The 23,131-nt window shown below is 42.0% G+C and overlaps 1 protein-coding gene across 6 annotated transcripts in view; it reads left to right on the top strand.

Annotated features, from left to right (window-relative positions):
• The window catches only part of LOC144931507 (disintegrin and metalloproteinase domain-containing protein 12-like), a 162,731-nt gene that overhangs the window by 8,748 nt on the left and 130,852 nt on the right, over positions 1 to 23,131 (top strand). For all 6 annotated transcript variants that reach the window (XR_013636574.1, XM_078855435.1, XM_078855437.1 and 3 more), the window contains exons 2-3: positions 2,642 to 2,772; positions 16,694 to 16,767. Coding sequence is in view for 5 of the 6 variants with exons in the window: in XM_078855435.1 (XP_078711561.1) it covers positions 2,642 to 2,772; positions 16,694 to 16,767 (205 nt within the window). In the remaining variant the exon portion in view is untranslated. The remainder of the gene's footprint in view (positions 1 to 2,641; positions 2,773 to 16,693; positions 16,768 to 23,131) is intronic.

The following is a 23,131-nucleotide window of genomic DNA, read 5'->3' on the forward strand; positions in this document are numbered from 1 at the left end:
ATTCCGTTTATAGTATGCACTTATGTATGGTTTGTATTGAGTATCAATTCATCCATACTTGGAGAGAAACTAGATAAGTCACATGTGTGACTTAGTTTAACACCAATATCATCCATAATACAGGCTTTGCTCTCCAACACACCGGTGTGCTGTACTAGTTACGAATTTGCACGTGCTGTTTACGTGACAACCCTTACTAGTTGGCTGTGTCGGGTGGTGGCGGGTTTAACGACACAGCAGCGACATGAGCAGACATTGCAGGGCTGCACCTTTGCCCTTTTACTAATTTGCATGTAAAAAACGTAACCCTTTTGATTAAATACAACCGTTTTTTCGGGGCCTTCAAAGCAGCAATCCTTTATAACAAAATATTTTAAGGGAAAACATCATCTCACTACTCCGCCTATGATGTATTTTTTCTTCCTTTCCGAGTACCCTTCAGATATGCTCTTGCTTTTTTTTATTATAATCAATACCATCTTATTTCATGGCCGCGTTGAGATCTTCCACGCAGATCAATGTTCCGAACACTTGAAGGCCGGCGTGATTGGTAGAATTTTTTTTGAAAGGGAGTTTGCTGATACAGGTGGAAAGACGAGTGGTGATGGAGTGAAAAGGCATACGTTTTTCATATGTCGCTGCATTCATCAAAACAATGGGAAGCCATGCAGATTAATGAACCCACATCCTCGGCATCCACTGCATGTAAATCCATTCAGAGTGACTGTTTTGCAGCATCTTAGCTGTGATGCATTAGAAAGCACTTATCAAAAGAATTCACTTGCAAGCATTTTGGGAAAAATTTAAAAAAGACTGGTTTAATCTATTATCATCAGTAGATCCTTATTCAAGGACGGCACTGTCATATTGTCAATATTTATGGTATCTGTGGCTGTTTATCTTGACAGGGATTTAAATATTTTACACATCAGTAAGCATTTTCAACTTTAACTGTATGCTATTAACAGAGCACAACATGAAATGCATATTTTCTTCTCAACTGTTTCATTTTAAGTGTGTGGATTTACACGATACAAAGCAACATACAATTGTTAAAGTTATCAGGCACTTTGCCGAGGTGTAATGATCAGTCGCCTAGACTTGCAATCCAGAGTTCGCCAGTCCAAATCGATCTTCTGGAAGTGGTGCGAGTTTTTTTCGCCTCTTCCCCCCCCCACAACTTCTGTCCCCCCAGCAGTGGGGGGGCGGGGGGCGTGGTGGCGAGATGTTAACTACCTCGCCTGGTATGCAGGAGGTTGTGGGATTGATCGCGACCCTAACGATGCCGGTATATTTGGAGTGTGCGTGTCTCTCTCCCCGTGAACACATGTATTTTTCTCCGGGTCCTCCGGGTTTTCCCTTGACATTCAGGAACAACATGCGTTTCGAGTATTTGGCTGCTATACGTTTCTCACGCCATAAGCCCCTTTGATGAGCTATCATTTGTGGTCAGGTCGCTTCTGACAAAAATTAACCCGTAAAAACAAAGTTTTTCACTATAAATCCTTTATATGCGTGGCGGCTAGAGTCCTCTCGTCCTCTGGCTTGAGATGGCTGCCACCTATGGGTCAGATGAATGCTTGCCACCATTAAGCAATTGGTAATTAAATATAATTTATTTCTTCCTAAAAAGTGTAACATTTTGGAAATTTTTTCACAAAAATACATTGTCACGCACAACGAGTCTGTGTGCAAAATGTCAGCTCGATTGGATCACGGGAAGTGGGTTAAAAAACGACCGAAAGATTTGCACGGACGTAAGCAAGCAAGCAAGTGAACTTAATATAAAGGATTTAAAAATAGCTGTATAGCTCAGTGGGCCTTACTTGGTAAAACATTCTTTTTTTAGTTTTCTAGTTAGTTTAGTACAAATGGGTGCACCACAAGTAGTGGCTCAACACATGCAATGGACCAAATTGTGGGCGACTCCCAACTTTTCAATGTGTTTGGCCAGCATGGAAGAGTAGGCAAAAGACCCTATAGATGGGGGCTCTCTGGAGCTCCTTCCAGAGAGCAGTTTGTTGGGCTGCACCTTTACCTTATATCGATCTTGGGGGGGGGGGGTGGTGGGGGAATGCATATCAATAATTTACAATCAAGACGATTGAAAATATTGCACGCACATCAAGTGTGGTATCCACAGATGCGATCATGTTCCGTCCAGTGCTCGCCAAGATGCATTGGCTTCTGGTTGCCGAACAAATGCATTTTAAGGTTGCACTCATTACACACAAAGAGCATAAACCATCTTGCGAACTCCGGTCATCCGCGCAGTGGCTTTTGGCTAACCATCCAACAAAGGCGGTCACTGCATCGCGTGCTTTCAGATGCGCTTCTGCACCCGTCTGGAACGCTCTTCCTTCCGACATTAGGAAGCCACTGGAGCGATGCACTTTTAAACAATGATTTTAAACTAATTTATTTCGAACTGCTTTTTGTTTTTTAGTTTGTTGCCCTTCCCCTGCACCGCTAATTAGTGCGGTTTTCCACGTGCGGTGCAAAAGACGTTCAAAATACACAAACTGCAGAATTCGTCACGACAAAGAGTTTCGTGGACTGCTGACGAAAAAAAAAGTCTTCTATTTTTACACCGCCGTCTGACATGTTGAGTTTTTTTAATCTCTCGTTGCTTTCCCCGCAGGGACCCGCGGTGTGCTGCACACCTTACGTGGGGGAATTGGAAGTCACCTGAGCCAAATTCACAAATATGAAATAACAACTCCTGTCAGGATGCATGCAGATGGGTCCAAGAGCTTAGTGCAACGTGCCGAGGTAAACACTGCACACATCCATTCATCCTGTTTCATGTTACATACTCGAAATGCCGTGTACCAGGTCGAGAAAGTGATATGTTTTGTATTCAAAGATAAGCAAGTCGTGGGCTCGAGGCTCCCAACATTATTAACTGTCTTTCATTTGATAATGGAATAAAACATGACTTTTATTTCCCCCCTATGTTGCTCTTCTCACTGTTCACTTCCCGCCGCTTCAAAGGCAAAGTGAAGATGCTCACCTCTTTCCATTAACGTTGTTTTTCTAAAATCTCAAAACCTTAATTTTTGCTGCGATTGTCTTCATTCAAAGATGCACGTCCTTTATCTTGCGTCAATAGCATTTTTCAAACGATGTTGTTCACACAAGACAACAACGGCAGGCAACCATTCGCCACCACTCAGCTGCGATGACTAACGCTGGCAGCAGCTTATGGGACCGACCAAGGTGTTGTGGTTTAACTGACTGCGATGACTGACTGGCAGATGCACCGACTATGTCCCCATTTACATGAAGAAAATATCTCTCTGCAGCCATAGCGACTGTTGTGACAAGCCCTGTTACACACTACACCAGGTACTCATTTAAGGTTGAGTCGACCAAGGGGAGGCCTAGGATTGGAATTCAGATCACCGTGTTAGTCACGTAGCATGCTTATCCACCATTCTAGCGCTCCCTATTTCCACACACAAGACAAAGGCGCTGTATTAACAGTTTGGGGCAAGTGCTGTTAGTCAGTACCTAATGAAAGCTAGCACTGTACACGAGGGGGTGGGTGACCAGCACCACACCCGACCACCTTTGTCTCCCATGTGGTGATGTATAAACACCACACCAGGTATTCATTTGAGGCGGAGGTCCAGGACCGGTTCAGATAATCGTCAGTTAGCAGTGAGCGAGTATCGAACTCGGGTTCCTGGGTTCATAGCGCAAGCGTGCCAACCGCTACATACAAAGGCAAATATATATATACATACATTTATATTTTGGTGATTTCATATTCTGCAGCTGTACATGTACATTTTATTATTTCACCAAGCAAAAGATGCCCTCACCTTCACTCCGTGACCGATTTACTTGATTATCATTCTTCAGCTGTACACATTTTTTGAGATGCTGCTGTGTTTAAACACCCTTTGCGTCCAACTTGTTTTTATCTTGAACCCTTAGGGTGGAAACATTCCTGACAAAAAAACAAGTATTACCAGCCATTTTCACAAAGCATACACTGTATAATGTGTATATATTTTAAGCGTTAGCGTGAACACAATTTCTGTGCTGTAATCACCTAGTAAAGTCTCAACTTGCTAAAGTATTTTGTAACTGAGTGCATCATTGTCATGGCCATCATCACTCTTACTGAGACGTGCAGAAATTGCCACTATTTGTCAAACCTTCCAACCCCTTTACACCTTTATATAGAGGGTTTTTTTGGGGTTAGATCGCGTAAATATATAAATGTGCCATTAAACCTGCCACCACCCGACACAGCCAATTAGTAAAGGTTGTCACTTAAACAGAACATGCCAATTCGTCACTAGTACAGCACACCAGTGTGTTGGAGAGCAAATCCACAATATTTACAATTTGAGTATGACGTTTCGCCAGTAATTACAACTAACTTCATCAGGCGACAGCCAGATTTGTAGAGAAATCCTCCTATTTCATTCCTTAAATAGAGGGGTAGATGTGATGACGTCACTTGTGAGCCCTTCACGTGCGAAGTGTGGGGGGGGGGTTAATGAATGCATATAAATGACAATGGGTATTGATTGCCGGTTGAGTTCTTTATATGTTAATCAACGAAAATTATGCATGCACATTGTTCTGTGCTCATGAAGTATCTGTACATTTTTGATTTAAAGCTTTCGTGACTGCAGGGATTCATATTCTTGGTTCTTTCGGTAAAGTCACGTACATGTACCTGTACATTGTTGGAAGATATAAATGCATCCTTGTCATCACAGCATATCTTTTAATTTACACTCGCCTATGGTGAATTGTAAATCAATGAAATAAATTGTAAATTTGCCAATGAAATATGGAATATTTAATGTAAGGTTATTTTAATTTAGTTGCAGCATATCTAAGAAGATTACAGTTATAGCCCCACATTGACAACGTGGTCAAGACAAGCCCTTCGTGACCCACGTTACATTCAGAACAGTTGGCCAAATAATGTTTGAAGCAATATTTAGCGGCACATAACAGCTTCTTCTACACACAGCCAGATGTTAATTATGGGTGTATGTCATGGTCCGTACAATTATATAATTGCTTGAACACAATTCTGCCATTATATTACACATCTTTGTTACTTAATCTGATGCATATTGTATAAATATCATGATATGAAGGATGACAGGCCATTAAAATTAGATATTTTTTAATGTACAGCCCTATGTAATTCCACTGCCGAATAAAGGCCTCACCATGCCGTGTTAATTATATTATTACTGGCGTTGTTTGACCATATTTCACCGTGATGGTCAGTGTGGATTGGTAAAAGGGGTGGCCTAGGACCAGTTCAGGTATTGTACAAAATACTGCACCAAGGATATGATTCTTCGGCAGTTTTTGTGTCTACGTGTGTAAAGGATATTCATAGAGTCTGAGTAACCCAAAGTTTTCGTGTGCAGAGTGAAAATGATAGCTTTGGAGATAATAGATATAACATGATGGTTTGTGGCCGTGTATTAGAACTCCGCCATGCTGCATGGTGACCTTGCTCCATGTCTAAGAATAGTTAAAGGCAGGTGCCAAAAATAAAATTCTTAAAAACAAACACATATCCTACTGAATGAAGGAATACGCATACCTGTTATAAAACCACTGTTTCGTTTCTCACAGGAATATCTGTCTGAGTGAAACAGTTATTTGCCTATTTATGAGGTCACATCTTGTTTAAACAATACTAATTAAATTTTTACATTATTTTTGTTAACATCGAACGTGCCATCCATCCTCCTTGTGGTCGTGTCCTGGTGCCAGATGGGTAGCTAGCCTCAGTGTTTTGTGCTGATAAAGTGACCGTACCTTTTCGCCCGTGCAGCAAGGGCAATTTATCAACTTGATTCGGCCGACATTCAAGCACTGCAGGAGAAAGATGCAAAAAAAAGGTGCACATATCTATGAGCATCGCCGAACACATGCATCGAACGGGGTCTTGTAGTTGATATGTAATGCACTTACCAATGACATTTGTTGATCCAGCAACATTTATTTAACAAGCCTGACTGCTGTTGAGGCCCAGAAGGTTGAGACGGGTCCAGAATTTGCTGGCTTAAACACATGCCGTTGATAATATTGCTTTGGAAAGCCAAGTAGGCTGGTTGACAAAAAGCATATCTTTGTTTCTAGATTTGAAGCTTTCGTGACTGCAAGGATTCATACTCTTAGTTCTTTCGGTAAAGTCACGTAGGTAAAAAATGAAATTAAAATTAATAAAAAATAAAACAATAAAATCACGACGTTTCGGAGGCAACACAAGTCTCAAGTGATGCAACAAATCTGGCTGTGACGGTCCCACCTGATGACGGAGACTTGTGTTGCCTCTGAAACGTCGTGATTTTATTGTTTTATTTTTATTAATTTTAATTTCATTTTTTACCTGCGTGAATTTACCGAAAGAACTAAGAGTACATATCTTAGTTTTTATGTGAAGATCTGCATTGATGAATGTTGGTTTGTATGCTCATTAAAATAATTCATATAATTAAATACATGCATACAAATTGTGCAATGAAGAAATGTTTTCTTACTTGACAAACTTAACCAACCTTCTAAGTTACGATGAATTAGCGGCATGGCCTATTTTGTGATGTATCGTTGCGCCTTCAAAATCAAATGCACAGGCGGCACTGCTTTGTACGTGCTCAGGTTTGCCTTTGATTTGTGCAAATAATGAGGAAGTCTGTAGCATCGGCAAATAGCTATTTTTGCAGATCATTGGTTAAGAATAAAGGAAAGCCATGGAGTCATTAAGTCCTGCCTTGATTCAGATGGCTCAGCCTTCCCTGTTTCTAATTTAGCTACCAGTTTGGACCTCAGAAACTCGAGATTCACTCTGAGAGACATCTTGAGGCATGTGTGTTGCATCATAAATTGCACGCGTCACCCTTTTTGTTGGCTCATCAGTATAAAAAATGAACGTCAAATTAGAATCAATATTGAAGAATATTTATGACGCTTTCGTGGAAACACTTTGGTTGGTCATCCAAAATTTTTATCATTGCATGTAATGTTATTAACGTGCCGGCATTAAGACAACGGAAAGGAGAGCTGTAATTTGGATTTGCTCGTTAACCATATTGAACTTTGTTGGTTGAATTTTATTATCATCACATTTCAGGAGCATTAAGTTGCGGTGTTTTACACTGCCAGTTTAATTTTCTCTGTTTGTTTCATCCTTTACAATGGGACAGCCAAGCCAAGCAAAAAAAAATGTGTGCATGACTATAATGAGTGCAGGGTCTGGCTGCTTCTCAAGCCTTGGGTGGTGATGTTCACTGCAATGTCCATCCCCATTGCCGCATCATTAGAGCAGTCATTCGCACAGGAGGACCTAACAGACAAAAAGATTCATAGCATATTTCACACTGAGGGCAATGGCTTAATTGTAAATCGTGTGAAAGTGTTTCACTATTGTGACTACTGTAACTATATATATATTTTTTTCTATTGGCCGGCTAGCCTCAGAACATGAATTAATCATAGCTAACTCTGCTGCTGGTGATGGTGGTGGTGTACCGTTGTTATTAATAGTCTGGAGCCAACCAAATGGTTTGGAGAATACAATTGGCAAGTTCACCATAGCGTTGCATTTTATTTCTGTGCAATTGTGAACGGTCAGCGTGCGCTGTTGACTTGATGAATCAACAGTGCATTTTAAGATACGGGTGTCAAAAGCAAAACAGACCTGCCTTGCAGACTAATGTTATGTTGTAACAATTTCCTGGAGGAGGTCACTCGAAGCAAAGCCACAAGAGGGTAAATTCAGAATGGCCAGAGGTCAGGACTGAGGGAGTCTCTCTGGGGAGTAATGGATTGCTGTGGGACATGGTAGAAACTAAGCTTGAAATACTTAACATGTCCCCCGCGTGGGACTGTGCATGGCATGTCCGATCACTGGGGGTTGATTTTTATTGGGGAGAGGGGAAAAAATCTCAGCACAAACGTTAGCTGCTCTCCGGGTTCTGTATGCTCCCAGGCTGGTATGGCATAATAATTACTTTATTTATAAAATAACAATGTCGTGACCTCTTATTGTGCTGCGAGTATTTTCAAGATAATGTCTTTGAAGAGCGATAAAAAAGATAGATTGTTCTGTGAGTTGCTATGCCGTATTATTATTTTGAACTCGGGATTGTTTAATCAAACCGATAGAACATAATCAGTGATGGGAAGTTGTCATGGTATTCTCTCGATTTTACATGGGAATGTATTTTAACGTGTTCCATCCAAACTATGCCATTCTGTTAAATGTTTTAAAATAAAACAATATTTTAGTTGTCTCACAAATTGACTTAAACAAAAACTAACTACAGTAACAATATTAGCTTGTGATTATTTGACCTATCTTTTAGTACACACATCTTCGTTGAGCTGCGGTTGGGGAGAATGCGAATGACAAAATAAATAATGCCTTCTTCCCGTGTTTGTCTCTCCGCATGAAAAAAACAAGAGTATTTTTTTACAAAAGCTGTCGGTAACACGGCCTTCTGGGAATAAATCTTCGAGCAGCATTGGTTCAAAGCAAGCAAACTCTGGACCGGCGTTCGAAATTTACTCTCATCAGTAGAGTGAGGCTTCCTCAAACAAATGGCTGGCAAAATGCCACCATTGTTTTTCAGCAGGGACCCTTTTTGTTTTCCTGAAATATATTTAATGTTCTAGAGAACTTAGAAATGATGTGACTTGACTTTGGTGCCTTCAAATCCCAGCAGTGAACGAACACGAAAGTGCCACTCCAATGCAACTTTTACGAGGTCCATCGATGCAACCTTGCATCGTATCAAAGACCCCTTTGCATTTCTATTGCGTATCTCGGCATGCACACGCCAAGGACTTAACACATGCTTCATGTCGTCTGTCATTGTGTGACTGGCTGCGTTTGAATAATGCAACGTTGTAACACATTTGTCAATGGTTTTGATGACTTCTTGACACGTTTAAAAAAAACTGTAATATATTCCAACTGACACAACGTGAAACGCTGTTCAGGATCTACTCTTTGGGCTTCTGAAAGCTCAGATGGCCAAAACAGGTTAGGCCTGAACGCCTTCATTCTTAACGACTTCACGTTCTCTGGGATGGGCGAGATTTGTTCCATTGCAGACGACTGCGACCCACAATTTGTGTAACATTTTTTTCTTGTCAAACTTAGAATCGTTTTAATTGTGTGTATTAAACATGGCCAATTATTGTGTTTATTAACATCAGACCATCGTAATATAGATTGATTATAAAATGGTAAGTTTGAACATTCTGCAGCTAATACTGATTTATGGAAAATATTGTGTATTATGGATCACATGTTGTGTTTGGATCAACATTCATACAAAAACTCATCCATCATGCTATGAACTCAGGCCCGGTTAACCACCACTACGGTGAGTGGTCACTTATGACAATGAAAATAGCCTTGCTATATTTTTAACCTCCCTCTGTCACTTTAACTGGATGAGCGACGCAGAGCAGTAAAATGCACGTATCAAAATCCACGTCTGTTTTATTAACCTTCACGCTTCAGAAATTGCCAGGCTTGAGTTCATTTATGCGTCCTATGAGTGAGAGCACGAACATCGCAATACACGTCGTTAAACCACGATAAATCATTTCTGAGTAACACTATGATCTCTTAAAAGCCGTTCCTAAATAGTACAAACTGAGATAAAGTAAAACACACGTGCAGAGTCCTAAACGACATATACAATGTACGCGCAAGATATTACACGGCGATTGCATTCTGATTTTGTTATAATAAATTAAGACGACGGTAATGCCCTTTAGCCGAAGAAGTCCTCGCAGAGTCTTAAGACGATATCTTTAGGAGGATCATGCATTGCGATGTTTGTCCAATTCCATTGAGCATCCTGTGACTCATGGGAGGAAAACTAAAGTACTCGTATCGAACGAGAGAAAGACACTGAAAGTTCCACACAGATGGATGCAAGCTTCCGTTGCTGTGCTGTCATCTCTTGGTCACCTCACAACAGTACAAGTTTATGTAACTCGCACACATCCAGAGTAGTATTTGTGGTGTAACTAGACCCAGTACTTCCTGTAGATGTTCACTTATCCAACCTTTTTGCATGTCCGCCGATACCTCAGTCCACAGCGAGTTTGCTTTACATGAAGAATTATATTTGAATGTAATTAATCGGAAATATAATTTCCTTTATTTGTATAATTACGTCATTATGTGTGTGTGTACCGAGATTAGCGCGCGTGTGTATAGCGTTTTTTTCTCTTTTGTTTCCTCAAATACTACACTTATTGAGACGAGCATCAAGTCGTTGGTGGGAAGATGCATTGCAATTGGCAGAGGTGGGACAAAGTCATTGTTATGCAAGTCCAAGTCGAGTCGCAAGTCATCAAATTCATGACTCGAGTCTGACTCGAGTCCAAGTCACATGACTCGAGTCCACACCTCTGGCAATTGGTGTCTAACCTACCAAAAATCCTTAAGTAAGAGCTATAATTAGATTACACTTCCTTGGCCGTGAGCATGATTAAAACGTGTAAGATTCACGGGCAATTAATAAACGGGAGTGGGGGGGGGGGTGCTGTTTCCCAAGATTGAGTTCCTTGACTTCTTGTCTGCCGATATTCCTGGTGACTGCACACAATGTGTGTGGCTTCTTGTTTGAGGGATTTCTACGAATTGGCCAGCTATAACCCTGCGCTGTTGTACCAAGCTGCTGTCTTGTACTGATGTCTGAAAAGAAAGAGTTTGAATTAGAGACGGCCATTGTTGATAGGGAGTAATGGCAATATGTCATATTCATCATCATCAACATAAGCCATCATCAATCCACCGCTGGATGAAGACCTCCTCAAACGTCACCATCTCTCGCGATCCTGCTTTGTAATCATCCATCCAGCACCCTGCACACGAGCTGAATTATTCGCTTCACCTCCTAATCAATTGTCATCGCATGCACTTATTTACTTGTTACAAATGTCACGAGTTATTCAAAGACCGCCGCCGTAATTACTGCAGTGAATGGCACATTCGGAGTGTACTCTATAGTTTGATAATTGGTTTTTTACCCTTCTATCTGGCAACAAAACTGACACCTTTTTTACAAGGAGTCATGTTTTTTCTTTTGTTTCCTCATATTTTTTACTTGCAAATGAGGTTCCAATGGTGTAAATGCCTACCCCGAGCTCTCATACTCTGATGGTGCATTGTCTTTGAGTTGTGCGCCTTTTGGCGTCATCTGGTCCAACACCATGTGAGACTAGGCTCTAAGGAAAGCTGTCTCGGGTGTGGACCAATCAACTTCAAGGACAGTGCACATTATCAGAGTTATGTTTTTTGTTTGCATTATGACCGCAGGTATTGTGGTCTATGCAAACATGACTCCTTGTAAAAAAGGTGTCAGTTTTGTTGCCAGGTAGAAGGGTAAAAAAACAATTATCATATTTTTTACTGGCAAATGAGGTTCCAATGGTACTCTATAGTTTCTTTGTTTTGTATATGCCTGGGCCTTGGCATTAAATTAACTTAACCGTGTTCGTCTTACCAGATGCTGCTCAATTTCGCCCCGTGGCACGGGGGGGGAGGAATGTTGCAGGGTGCTTTGCTCCCAAGCTAAGCTCTCATCGTCATGCCAATAAACTGCCAGCAAAAGCTGGAGGCTGCTGGACAAATTGCAAATATTTGTGCAAGTAAGCGACGAACGTTGCAGCTATTCCTCACTCACGCAGGAGTGAGAGCTAGAGTACTGGAGCTGATTGCGTGTTAGATAAAAAAATCTGATTTCTATCCCAGCTCATATAGGTTGCATATTTATGGTTTTGTTTAAAGTTTATTTAACATTGACTGTGTTGTGCTCCCTGCTGAGGTTGTGTATGCCCAACCGTTACGCAACGTCACACTACAGGACAGGGTTGTTGGCCGACTGAATTGATAGCACCAACACCCTTGAAATTATGAGATTGTGAGTTCACAGCCCAGCCATGGTCAACTTAGCCCTTTAGCTCACTCGACAAATCTGCAGCACGAGGTGGGAAGCCAACGACAGTCATTTTTGTGGACTTTTCGATGGACCTATTCCTGCCATTGGAATGTGGAATTAATAATAATTCACATTTGTAAAGCGGTTTTATCCGTGGGTCCCAATGTGCTGCTACTGGTACAGTGTTACCATTATAATATGGGAAAAAAATACAATTTCAAAACATTTTTTACCTGGATAATCCATCTAGGAGATGGAGTGATGAAACCTGTATGTGTTCAGGTGCTAAGTGGATTATTACATCGCAGGGCTGCGAGAGATGGTGGTGGCAGCTTTGGAAAGTAGTGGATTGGCCATGGATGATGAATATGAATCCCTTGAGATGGAACATTCCGTTTACAAGCGCATCCAAGGTGTCATGTGATATATTATTTAAATACAACATAACAGGGTATGTTTATACAAATGTCATATACATGTTCATGCAGTATCAAGAAGATTAACAAGACAGTCAGGGCAGCAGGGCACATGGACATCACACAACAACGAAGTACTTAAATATATACCGCACACTGCCAGTTTATTGGGAATATTTCTAGCTGTAACATTTGCAAATGTTGTGCGAGTCTATTTTAAGCGTGGATTTACGTTGAGATTTGGGGGCATATTTTAGTGCATCTCTTCATGATGAGTATTAAAAAAACAAGGGATGCTATCATTTCAAATCAACCATACGATGCATATTTTTAAATTGACAAATAACATGCACAATTACGGCAAAGACCTCGATGTGGCAGTGGCTGGAATAAAGCACTCCATCATCACTGATTTGGAGCTTGTCTTGACACACGAGCTATTACCCAGGCACTCCCCGTGGAATAAAGATTGTGATCACTCCCTCTTGTCATACACAACACCATGCTTGACCCCTCTTTTACACCCCCATTGAAATGATGGTAAACTTCCAAGCTCATTATATGTACGTGTGTTTTTTTATTTTTACAAGCTGTGTTGTGATTTTGCAGATATTTTGTTGATGTTTACTCAGATGCAGTCATGCTGAGCGCGTTTGCATACTGATAATTTTAATTTTAAACGGCCAGCAACTCAGCATCACGACCTATCACGACATTTTTTTAGGACATTTCAGTCTTAACCGCACAATGCGACTTTTACAATTTTACTGTCAAAATTTAGCTGTTAGGAACAAATCTATATTTACATGTCAATCTACGTACGAGCTTTGTCAACCTATCTTTTAACGGAAAGGACACATCCGTAGTTTGTATCACCGTTGCGGGAGGGAATTCCAAAGTCGAGTCGTGCGTGGAAAGAAGCAGAAAGAGACATGCCTTGACTTGCAAGTGTGGTGGTTGAGTAGATTGTGGCTGAGACAAAACTCAGTGTTGTAGAGTTCTCAACACGAGCTGAAGGAGTCGTTGAGTGAAGCTCACGTGGATAACAACCATGGTACATAGTGGCTATTGTGAAATTGTGAGTGCTGTATCATCAATCAACCCGTTTTCATAATAAATTATATCAAGTGCAGTGGGAGTCGGAGCTGGGTGCCTCCACTCATCATATGACAAGGTATTCCAAATTTGGCCACATTAGTGTTGTTTTTAGAGTGGCAATTTGTAAACATACTTGACGTAGCATGATGAAAGTAGCGTCCAGGAGTGACCAGAATTTTGTTGCGAGCCTTAATGAGATTTTATATGGAGCTGCACATGTTTCAGCATCAAGCTCGGGGACTTGACCTCATCGTGTGGAGCTTCTTTAGAAACCAGATATAGTTTTGCCACCCTCAATTCGTACGCAACTTTGGCCCTCGATATTTATAGAGATAAAAATTGCTCTTGGAGAGTAGACTGCGGTATAAACAAGGCTGACCTGAGTTCAATTCCTGGTAACAGCGAACTTCAGCAGCGAGTGTTTATCTCAAACGATTCAGCCCCCACCCCTACTCCTTCATCGCCTCTATCAACCATGCTGACTCACATGGTGAAGCGTAGTCAGATGACCTCCACCACCACGGTGGCGAGATGCTAACTACCTTGCCTGGTCTACACGAGGGCGTGGGTTCGATCCCCGACCCTGATGCCTGCTGTATATTTGGATCATGCCTATTATCCCCGTGGTCGCGTGGATTTTTCTCTGCGTCTTTCTTTTTTTTTCTACAGATTTAGAAACGTACATTCAGAGTATTTGGCTGCTTTGAATGTACACGTGATAAGCCACTTCGTTGAACAATCATTTGTGGCCAGGTCGCTTCTGAAAATGAGTTATGTAGCTCAGTGGGCCTTACCTGTTAATAGAAAAAAAATGTCGTTTTAAATTGCATGAGAGATAACTTTATCCAGCACTGGATTGACAAAAGGGCTCTGAATTGTATTAAAATATACCCTAAAATAAGTGTGTCGCACACACTTACACACACACTTAAGCGCACACACGTAAGCGGTGTGCTTTGCCTAAGTTGTCCCCACCTGAAGAAGGACGCTTGTGTTGCGCCCGAAACGTCGTGATTTAATTAATGTAATTTTTTTTACCTACGTGACTTTACCGAAAAAACCAAAGAGTATGGTGTGTTGGATAAGTGGGGAGGCAGAGGTTGAGTCGGCGGAATTTGTGGGAACAGTGGCGCACAGTGGTTAGCGCACTGTCATGGACCCGGCGACCTGAGTTCAATTCCAAACCTTAGCTTAAGTGGTATTTGAATTGCCGCTGCCCAACCCCCCACCTCTTGACCAACCCCCACTGATCAGCAAGGTGAAGTATGGTCAAGCAACCCCATCACCAATGTAGCTTCAGGAGGCCTTCCGCAAGCTGTGGCTTTCAAAAAGAGCTTTGTGTGTTTTTAATGAATGTACTCTTTTTTTAATGGTGATTTTCCTGTTCAACTGTGCCCGTTCTCTGAAATAATTTTAAAATATAGCTTTGCAATGACAAGCATAACATTTTTCAATACATATTTACACATTTAGCAGTGTTTATTTTTTATTTAAATAAGGTGTTAGAGAAACAAATGTCTGTAAATTATTATTACCAGCACTGTATTATGATTACTTCATTTTATGATATTATATGTATGTGCTTTCAAAAAGTGATAGGTTTTTGTACTTGTTAGACTACCATATATGAGATTGAACATATATCTCTATTGCAATGCCTCTAGATATATAGCTCATTCTGCAAACAGCTTGACTCGAATGCAATATTTTTTGTGCTTGACAGGATCATTCCACCAGGTAAAGTTCATTGTATGAAAATGTGATAACCAAGATATCCTCGGTGCTGAATTTGCAGAATTTATAGATAGCAGGATTATGAAAAGGCACGTGTATCTTTGCAGCTATTAAAAATGCTAATGTAACCCGGCATTTATGGAAGGAAAAAAAACATCAGCCTTAACATTAGCTCATTATCTTATGTACTTTGTGATAAAATGACCTTGAAATTATCTGGGCTGTATGCTTCAGTTTCAAAGATGATTCATTTACGATTTTGCAAGCCTGCAAAGGTTCCGCTGTGGTTCACGGGTGACAGTGGGACGTTAAGATTTTACCGTTGCGAAAATAAAGCGGTATGTTCCACCTCGGTGGAATACAATTCAATCCCATATTTATTTATTATCAGGTTTAAACTCTCTTCTTTGCAATACTACCATGCAGCAGATGAAAAAATATATTTGATTGAGCAATCAAAAATATGCTTCACCATGAGGACTTTCTAAATGGAAAATAGTTTAATATACCAAATAAAACTGAAAATGCTTTTTTTATGCACATCTGTATTAAGCTTTGAACGATGGCACATAAGGACGGATTTTGCATATTATTTAATATACAATAGCTCAGAATAGAACTTCCTAGCGAACAGCAGATGTCCCCTTTCACATTTTCTCTTATTTACGGCCGGTTAAATCCTTGATCATCTATCCATCACGATTTCCGTCTGGCGGTTTTGAAATCCACCAATTTAATGGTTATTTTCACTTAAGTCCCATGGGATACCTGTCACATCTACACATACATATATATATAACGGCAGGACTCAGAAAGACAAGGTTACAAAATGCCGGCGTGCATTATCAAGTGTAAGCCTCCAATGGGAAATTGAAACACTTTCCTTGTCGTTTATATTGACTTTGGTGAGATAATTCCTCGCTGTTGTTATGTATTCAGCAACGAGTGTGACCTTTTTAAGATCAAAATCTTGGGGATTTTAATGTGGATTAGCACCAGGATTTATTCTAAATGACACATACCCAACTTGGCCACGTATTCACGTCGTGTCACTGGTTAAACTAACCAAAATGCTTTAAATAATAGCGGCATTAAGCATTGTATACTCTGCTCCTTTAGAATGTGGTTTCATTAAAACACGTACCAGGTAATGGACTGCATTTAAATACTTTGACATTTATAAATGTTGTAAAATTAATTGTGGTCAATCGGGGCATTGGCTTTAATTAAAAGTGTGATTGCTGGTTGACACACGGCAGAGGTAACTTGCCAAGCGTACCTGGACCAACATCCACCTAATTATTTAATGAAAGCCAATATTCTTCATGGTAGCACTTAAAGTCCAAGTAGTTAATTATGCATAATTTTATTAGCGTTTCCAATTTGCTTTATGGCATATTGTGTTTGTTATTCATTGTCTGAGTGTGATATGAATGGTCCACAGATGCCCTGCAGTGACTAATTCTGCCCATTGTTTACCGCTTGCAGACATACCCTCGGGAGGCCTCGTTCCGACTCAGAGTGGAAGGGAAAAGCCTTCTTCTAAATGTGGAACGGAATTCGTAAGTGTGCTATCATGCCCATCCTGACACTTGAAAGAACTCTCGAACAACCGAGTTGTAACAAGAGACTGCTTGGTCGTTAGGAAGGCACAATGCCAGAAATGCCACAGGGGTAAAAAGAACAGCTGTCAATGCCGAATGATATTTACGTTCACAACAGAGATGGGTTTTGTTTTGTATGACTCAAATGATTGCGTCGCATTTCTAAGATTTGTTTACTCGTTTTTTTCTCCGTGTCCAGTGTTATCACATAGAACACTCGTGCGAGCATTGGCTAGGTTATGTACAGTTTAGAATGGTCTTGCCCTTATGAGGCGCAACTGAAATGTGCCAGTTGTTCGTGACCCAGCATTCCCTCTCCTGCATCCCTACCGTGAAAGGAACGGTATTTTATTCCGTTTCTTTCTTTGGGCAATCGCTTCCAGCACTGAATGATGTCGACTCATTGTGCCTAGCAGAGAGGAGAAAGAAGACAGACGAGCTCAATACTCTCTTCACATTGGATGCAAGCTTCGATTGTTTTTAAAGCCCAAAAACAACACTCTAATTTAAACTTCCCTCTGAAGCTGCTGTACCCTGCCGTTATGTAACGTTTCAATTAAACGTTCACAAAATGGGACCTGTTTTGCCAGTACCGTCAGAGCATGTTTGTTTGCATGTTCACCACAAGTACGTGTGGTTAATGCGAACTTGATTCCTTGCAAAATGTGTCTATTTGGTGTTTGAACATCTTAACACCTGTTTTATTGCCAGAAAGGGTAAAACCTATTCTTATTTTTTCATAAACATTCACAGTTTTTAATTTATATTAATAACCTTGAAATCATAGTATTTTATTACGTGGCCATTTTTTAACATTTCCTTCATATTTTCATGTATTCGTTTTTATATATATATATTATAAGGCTCAATGTAATTATACATTTTTCATATAGTGCCCTATATGCCTGGGCATTTGAGCACTTCATAGCACATCTTATCTCAAACTTTTTAAAGGGCACCCCCAGTGGCAGCAGTCCCTATTGGCACAAGGTGAATCAGTACCTGGCCTGCAAATGGGCATCGGTCTGCCAGTTGGGGGCGACGATTGCGAATGCTGCATTATAAAGTGGTGGACTGCAGTCAGTTGTCACGCATAATTCTCCATCATCAGCAGCCGTGATCAGTCCACTGGTGAATGAAGGTCTTCCCAAGCCAATCGCCATCTCTCGCGGTCTTACCAAGGCACAGTCCATCTACCAACAGCACATGAGCTGACCTGGTCACTCCATTTCCACGGTGCTCTACCGCTCGGACATGTTTCCTCCTTTGGCTGCCACTCTGTTCGTCAGCCTCGCCCACTGGCCATCATCATCCCTTCCATTCGTGTGTGCCGCCCAAGTCTGCTTACCTTTCTTAGCAATTAATACAATGTCTGTTAACCTGTACGTTATGGTTGTCCAAATCCATGTGCTGCTCTTTCTTTCGATGTAATTCCAAGCGTGCACATTTGCATGCCTCAGCAGGGTGCTCTTTAAATTGATAGTAACTTTCTACAGTGCAATGATGCTATTGTAAACGGGCAACGTGGAAGGTTTAGGCTAACTTATACCTCAAGGCAAGTTGAATTGGGAAGTGATGAATGCAATTATTTTCTCAGCTGCATAGTTTAGGGGCTTTGAGTGACAGCGGGTGCTCTGGGTGGCACAAGGGTTTAAAATCCCAAGGCACCCGCTTTGCTTTGCTGCATTAAGCATCGCAGAGAGCAGGGTAATGTGAAGTTATGATTTATTTATCATCACATACCTCATTTTGTTCATTGCCGCTATTTGCATCTTGCATATGCGTCGGCTTGATCTAATGAGGAAGCCCCGATTCCTAGTAGAATTTGTTGGCTTGTTTTAGGTGATAACGTAGATATGTTAATGTGTATGTTTCTTGTTGTGTGAAGAGCGGAGATGCATCCTGAGCTGAAATGCCTAATAAAGCAATTGTTTTAGAGAACGAAAGTAGTACTCGAATCTCCTTTTCAAGGCATGAAGTTGTCTTATCCAAAAAAAATAAACTTTTGCACGGCAAATTGGAAATTGTACACGACAGCTTTTTGGCAAGTAGAATATTTTATTGCGGTACTATCTTGCTGTTTGGTTGCTAAAAATCGGTGGTAGTATACGGAGGGTGAATTAAAACTAAACCAACATTTCACAGTCTGCGCGGGTGTGTCATAAATAGTGGACAGTACTGGGCAAAATATAATTCTTGTGTGAATCGATATCTTTAAATTGTAATAGCAATCAAAATACTATGCGTTGAGACCGCTATGTGTAGTATGTATTAGTGATATGTGTGGCTATTTTTATGTAAAAGAAAATACTTTATTTTCATGTATTTACATCTTTTCCATGTCACGCACTGCCCAGTGTTTTTTTTGCACACAAAACACATCAGTTGAAAAGGGTCATATAATGACAAACCATTTGCACCTTGCATTTTTATTTCTCAAAGAATTTAACTCCCAGTTGTGCCTCCAGCACCACGCCACGAGACTAAGCCTCGATTCAAAACTCTCCGCGGAGGAGTCTATTCACCCGTACGTCAAGGAACGGCTTGTGAACGGAGATCTTGTTGTCCTTTCCCCGCATCTACAATTAGCATGGTTGGCTGCGTACGGTGAGAAAGAAGTTCAACGTACATACAAAATTCGTTTTAAGGTCCCTTGAGTTACCTCTTGTTTTCCCCCACCCTAAACTTTTCTGCACAGTGATAACGTCTCTTGAAGGTGAAATTGAGGACCATGGCCTATTGGCAAAGCTTTTAGTCATTGGTACCTGCTATTCTGATGCAACCAACATGACTATCTTAAACTTCCACTTCACAACTGCAGGTCATTATCTCCAGTAATTTTTGGACCAAACACCCCCAACGACGTCTCTATGACTCATCTCACAAAGAACCCCACCAATACAACCACATTTGATGTTAAACCAATCTCTGCCTCAGGCGTCGCCGATGTGCTCACTACATGAAAAAAAGCGTCATCCTCGGATGGTTCCCCATGATCTCTCCCTGGCTTTGCCCTTCAATGTGTGGAAAACCCTAATTGGTGAAGCCTTCACAATTTTTTTTATTTCTCCATCCGGGAATGTTTATTGCTTGAGGAATGGAAAAACTGAATATTTTGTGTGCCCTCTTCATAAAGGGAGGTGTCGCTGATGTTCCAAATAAAAACTACCGGTCACTTTAGATCTAACCCCCCCCCCCCCCCGCTGATCAAAATCTTCGAACAGTTACTAGAAATGCAAATTACTGACTTCATCCAAAAGAATAACCTGCTCCACCCAAAAGCAATCAGGCTTCAGGGGAAAGTTCAGCACAACCTCGGCGGGTCTAGACACTCTTGATTGTATCTTCAACAGCCTGGATAATAAACACCGCTGTGCTCTCCTCTTTCTTGACCGATCGAAAGCATGTGGTACACTAGATCACCACAACTTATTGAGCCAACTTAAATGTCTGACCTTTTCCGATTCTTCATTAAACTGGTTTTAGAGCTAACTTTCAGACCGCTCAACTAATCTTTGCAAACAACCTTACCTCGAACTATATCCCTATCACTAAAGGTGTCCCCCAAGGCTCCATACTTGGTCCTGTGCGCGTCTCTCTTCATGTCAATAATTTAGGAGACCGACCGATCCACTCCGACCTAAACCCATTCACAGATGACAATACCGTGATGGCGTCTAGCAAATCTAAGGATGATCAGTATGCAAAGCTGCAACAAAAATTTGACGAACTCCAAATGCAAATAATTGATCTCAATCTTGTTTTTAAAGATGTGTAGTGATATCGCGGATGTCACTGCGTAATGCCGGCCCCAGAGAGGCACGGCGTGCGATGTATTGACATCGCGGGCACCACGTGTATGTGGGTGCAGTACCGACCCGAGAGGGGCTCGGTGAGCGCTGTCTGACAGTGCTGAGTGGCACCACGCTTTGCGTGCAGTGCCGACCCCTACAGGATAGGGTGTGAGAGTGCCTGTCATGGGAATGGGGTTGCTAAGGGTCATGGCACTCTGGTTGACCCCGAAGGACACGTGACCGGTAAAGTCCACACAGGGGACCCAGGTGGAGGCTAGGGGTGGTCACGTGTCAGGGTCGAGAACTTGCTAGACGATTCTAGAAGGTGGTCATGGCTAAGGGCGGAGCCAGCCCCGCCACAGAGGATAAAAGCCGGGTCTCCGAGAGGGACCGGCTGCTGTGGTTCATCCTGAAGAATCTACGTTCTACGGCCAGGGTCCTGTCCGTCGTAGCTAACTCCAGTGTAATTAGAGTAGCTAGCCTGGTGGTACACCACCATAGGTTGTTAATGTGTTAAGGGGTAGTACCCTGTGTGTTGGTTTTAATAAATGTGTTGCCTCCAAAAAGTGCGACTGTGACTCAGTTGAACTCACTACAGATGTAGGACAAAACTCATGGAGGTTCTGGAAAGTGATCAAATGATACCCACCCCCCACTAAAATGATGGCGTTCGACTCAACAAATTTAGCTTGCGAAATAAGTTCAACATGCATACACACATCCATATTGTAATGTTATTGATATGCTTGGTGCAGGCTCAGCGCTTAACAAACTGCTTCCATTGTCCTGCTCCACACTCCACTTTGCCCTCAATGTCCCCTGAGAGAACCCATCATTGAACTTTATTTAAAAACTCGAATCAGCCCCCACTCCCCCACCAGGCAAATCCCCATATTTTGTAAATACGTTTCCTGACTTATGCAGGAAATGAGTTGCAAAATAAGTCTGTGAAATATATCCTGGATCATTTAATCCCCCTGGAAAATGCCCATATTCTTAGAAGCTCTTCCCTATTCCTGCTCAAAATCCGCCCCCCCCCCACGCGTAACCCCCAAACTTGTTTTAAAATCCTTCTCTGTAGTGGCCACTAATCTCCGGTATAACTGAGCAAAAATGTTTGAAAATCAAAACTTTGCCATCCTCCTCACTTTAAATTGCACCGAAGGATCGTAACCTTATCGTGGTGGTGGGGGTTTGTGTGTTCCTCGTAACTATGTCGCTTGGAGTCTTGTACTCCTGGTAGGGTCTCCCTTGGCAAACAGGTCTGGGTGGAGGTTCTAAACAATTAAAGAAAAGAAAAACTCTCTTGAAGGGTAAAAAAAATCAGAGAACTTTGCCCAGACAAGGAATACCGGGACACACCCCTAGAGCCAGACCTGGGAGTCACCCAGCCACCCGGCCGTGCCCAACCCGAAATGTCTATGTGGTGCCGTCTTGTGGACCCACCAGCCACAGGACGAAGGGTGAAGGGTGAGCGCTATGGCAGGGAGTGGGATGGTCTCAGATAGACTGGACTTTGGCGATGGATACTAGCTTTTGGGACATGGAATGTCACATCACTGGGGTGGGGTGGGGGGGGGGGGTGCAGGGGGGGGGGGAGCCAGAGTTGGTGGAGGAGGTGGAAAGTTACTGAATAGATATCGTCTATCTCACCTCCACACGCAGCATTGGCACTGGAACCAAACTTCTCCATCGGGGGTGGTCTCTCTCCTATTCTGGAGTAACCCCTGGTGCGAGGCTCCGGACGGGTGTGAGGATACTCACAAGCCCCCAGCTGGGTGCTGTTCGATTTGAGTTTGTCCCAGTGGATAAGAGGTTTGCCTCAATGAGACTTCGAAAGGAAAACTCTGACCATTGGCTGTGCTTTTGCACAAACAGCAGTTCAGAGTATTCAACCTCCTTTACGACGGTGGGTGCAGTGCTTGAGAGAGTGCCGTCTACCGACTCCATAGTCTTTCTGGGCGACTTCAATGCTCACGTGGGAAATTATGGAGATACCTGGAGAGGCGTGATTGGGAAGAATGACCTCCCTGATCTGAACCCGAATGGTGAGATGTTTTTGGAATACTTAACTAGTCACAGAGTGTCAAGAACAAACACCATGTTCGAAGACAAGGATGCTCATAAGTGTACTTGGTACCAGAGCACCTTGGATCGAAGGTAAATGATTGACTTTATAGTTGAATCAATCGGACCGAAGGCCATATGTTCTGGACACTCGGGTGAAGAGACGGACAGAGCTGTCAACTGATCACGATTTGGTGGTAAGTATGATCCGACACTTGGGCCACCGACCAGATAGATGTGGAATGCCTAAACGGATAGTATGGGTTTTCTGGGAAAACTTAAGTTCTCCTTCACTCCCGGGGAGATCGTGGACATTGAGTCCGAGTGGATGATATTCAGGACCTCGATTGTGGATACAGATGCGAAAAGGTGTTGCCTGAAGGCATTTGGTGCTTGTCATGGTCGCAACCCTAGGATCCGCTGGTGGACACGAGTGGTGAGGTTAACTGTAAAGTTGAAGG

Source organism: Lampetra fluviatilis, chromosome 4 (assembly GCF_964198595.1).
Source record: "Lampetra fluviatilis chromosome 4, kcLamFluv1.1, whole genome shotgun sequence".
NCBI lineage: Eukaryota > Metazoa > Chordata > Hyperoartia > Petromyzontiformes > Petromyzontidae > Lampetra > Lampetra fluviatilis.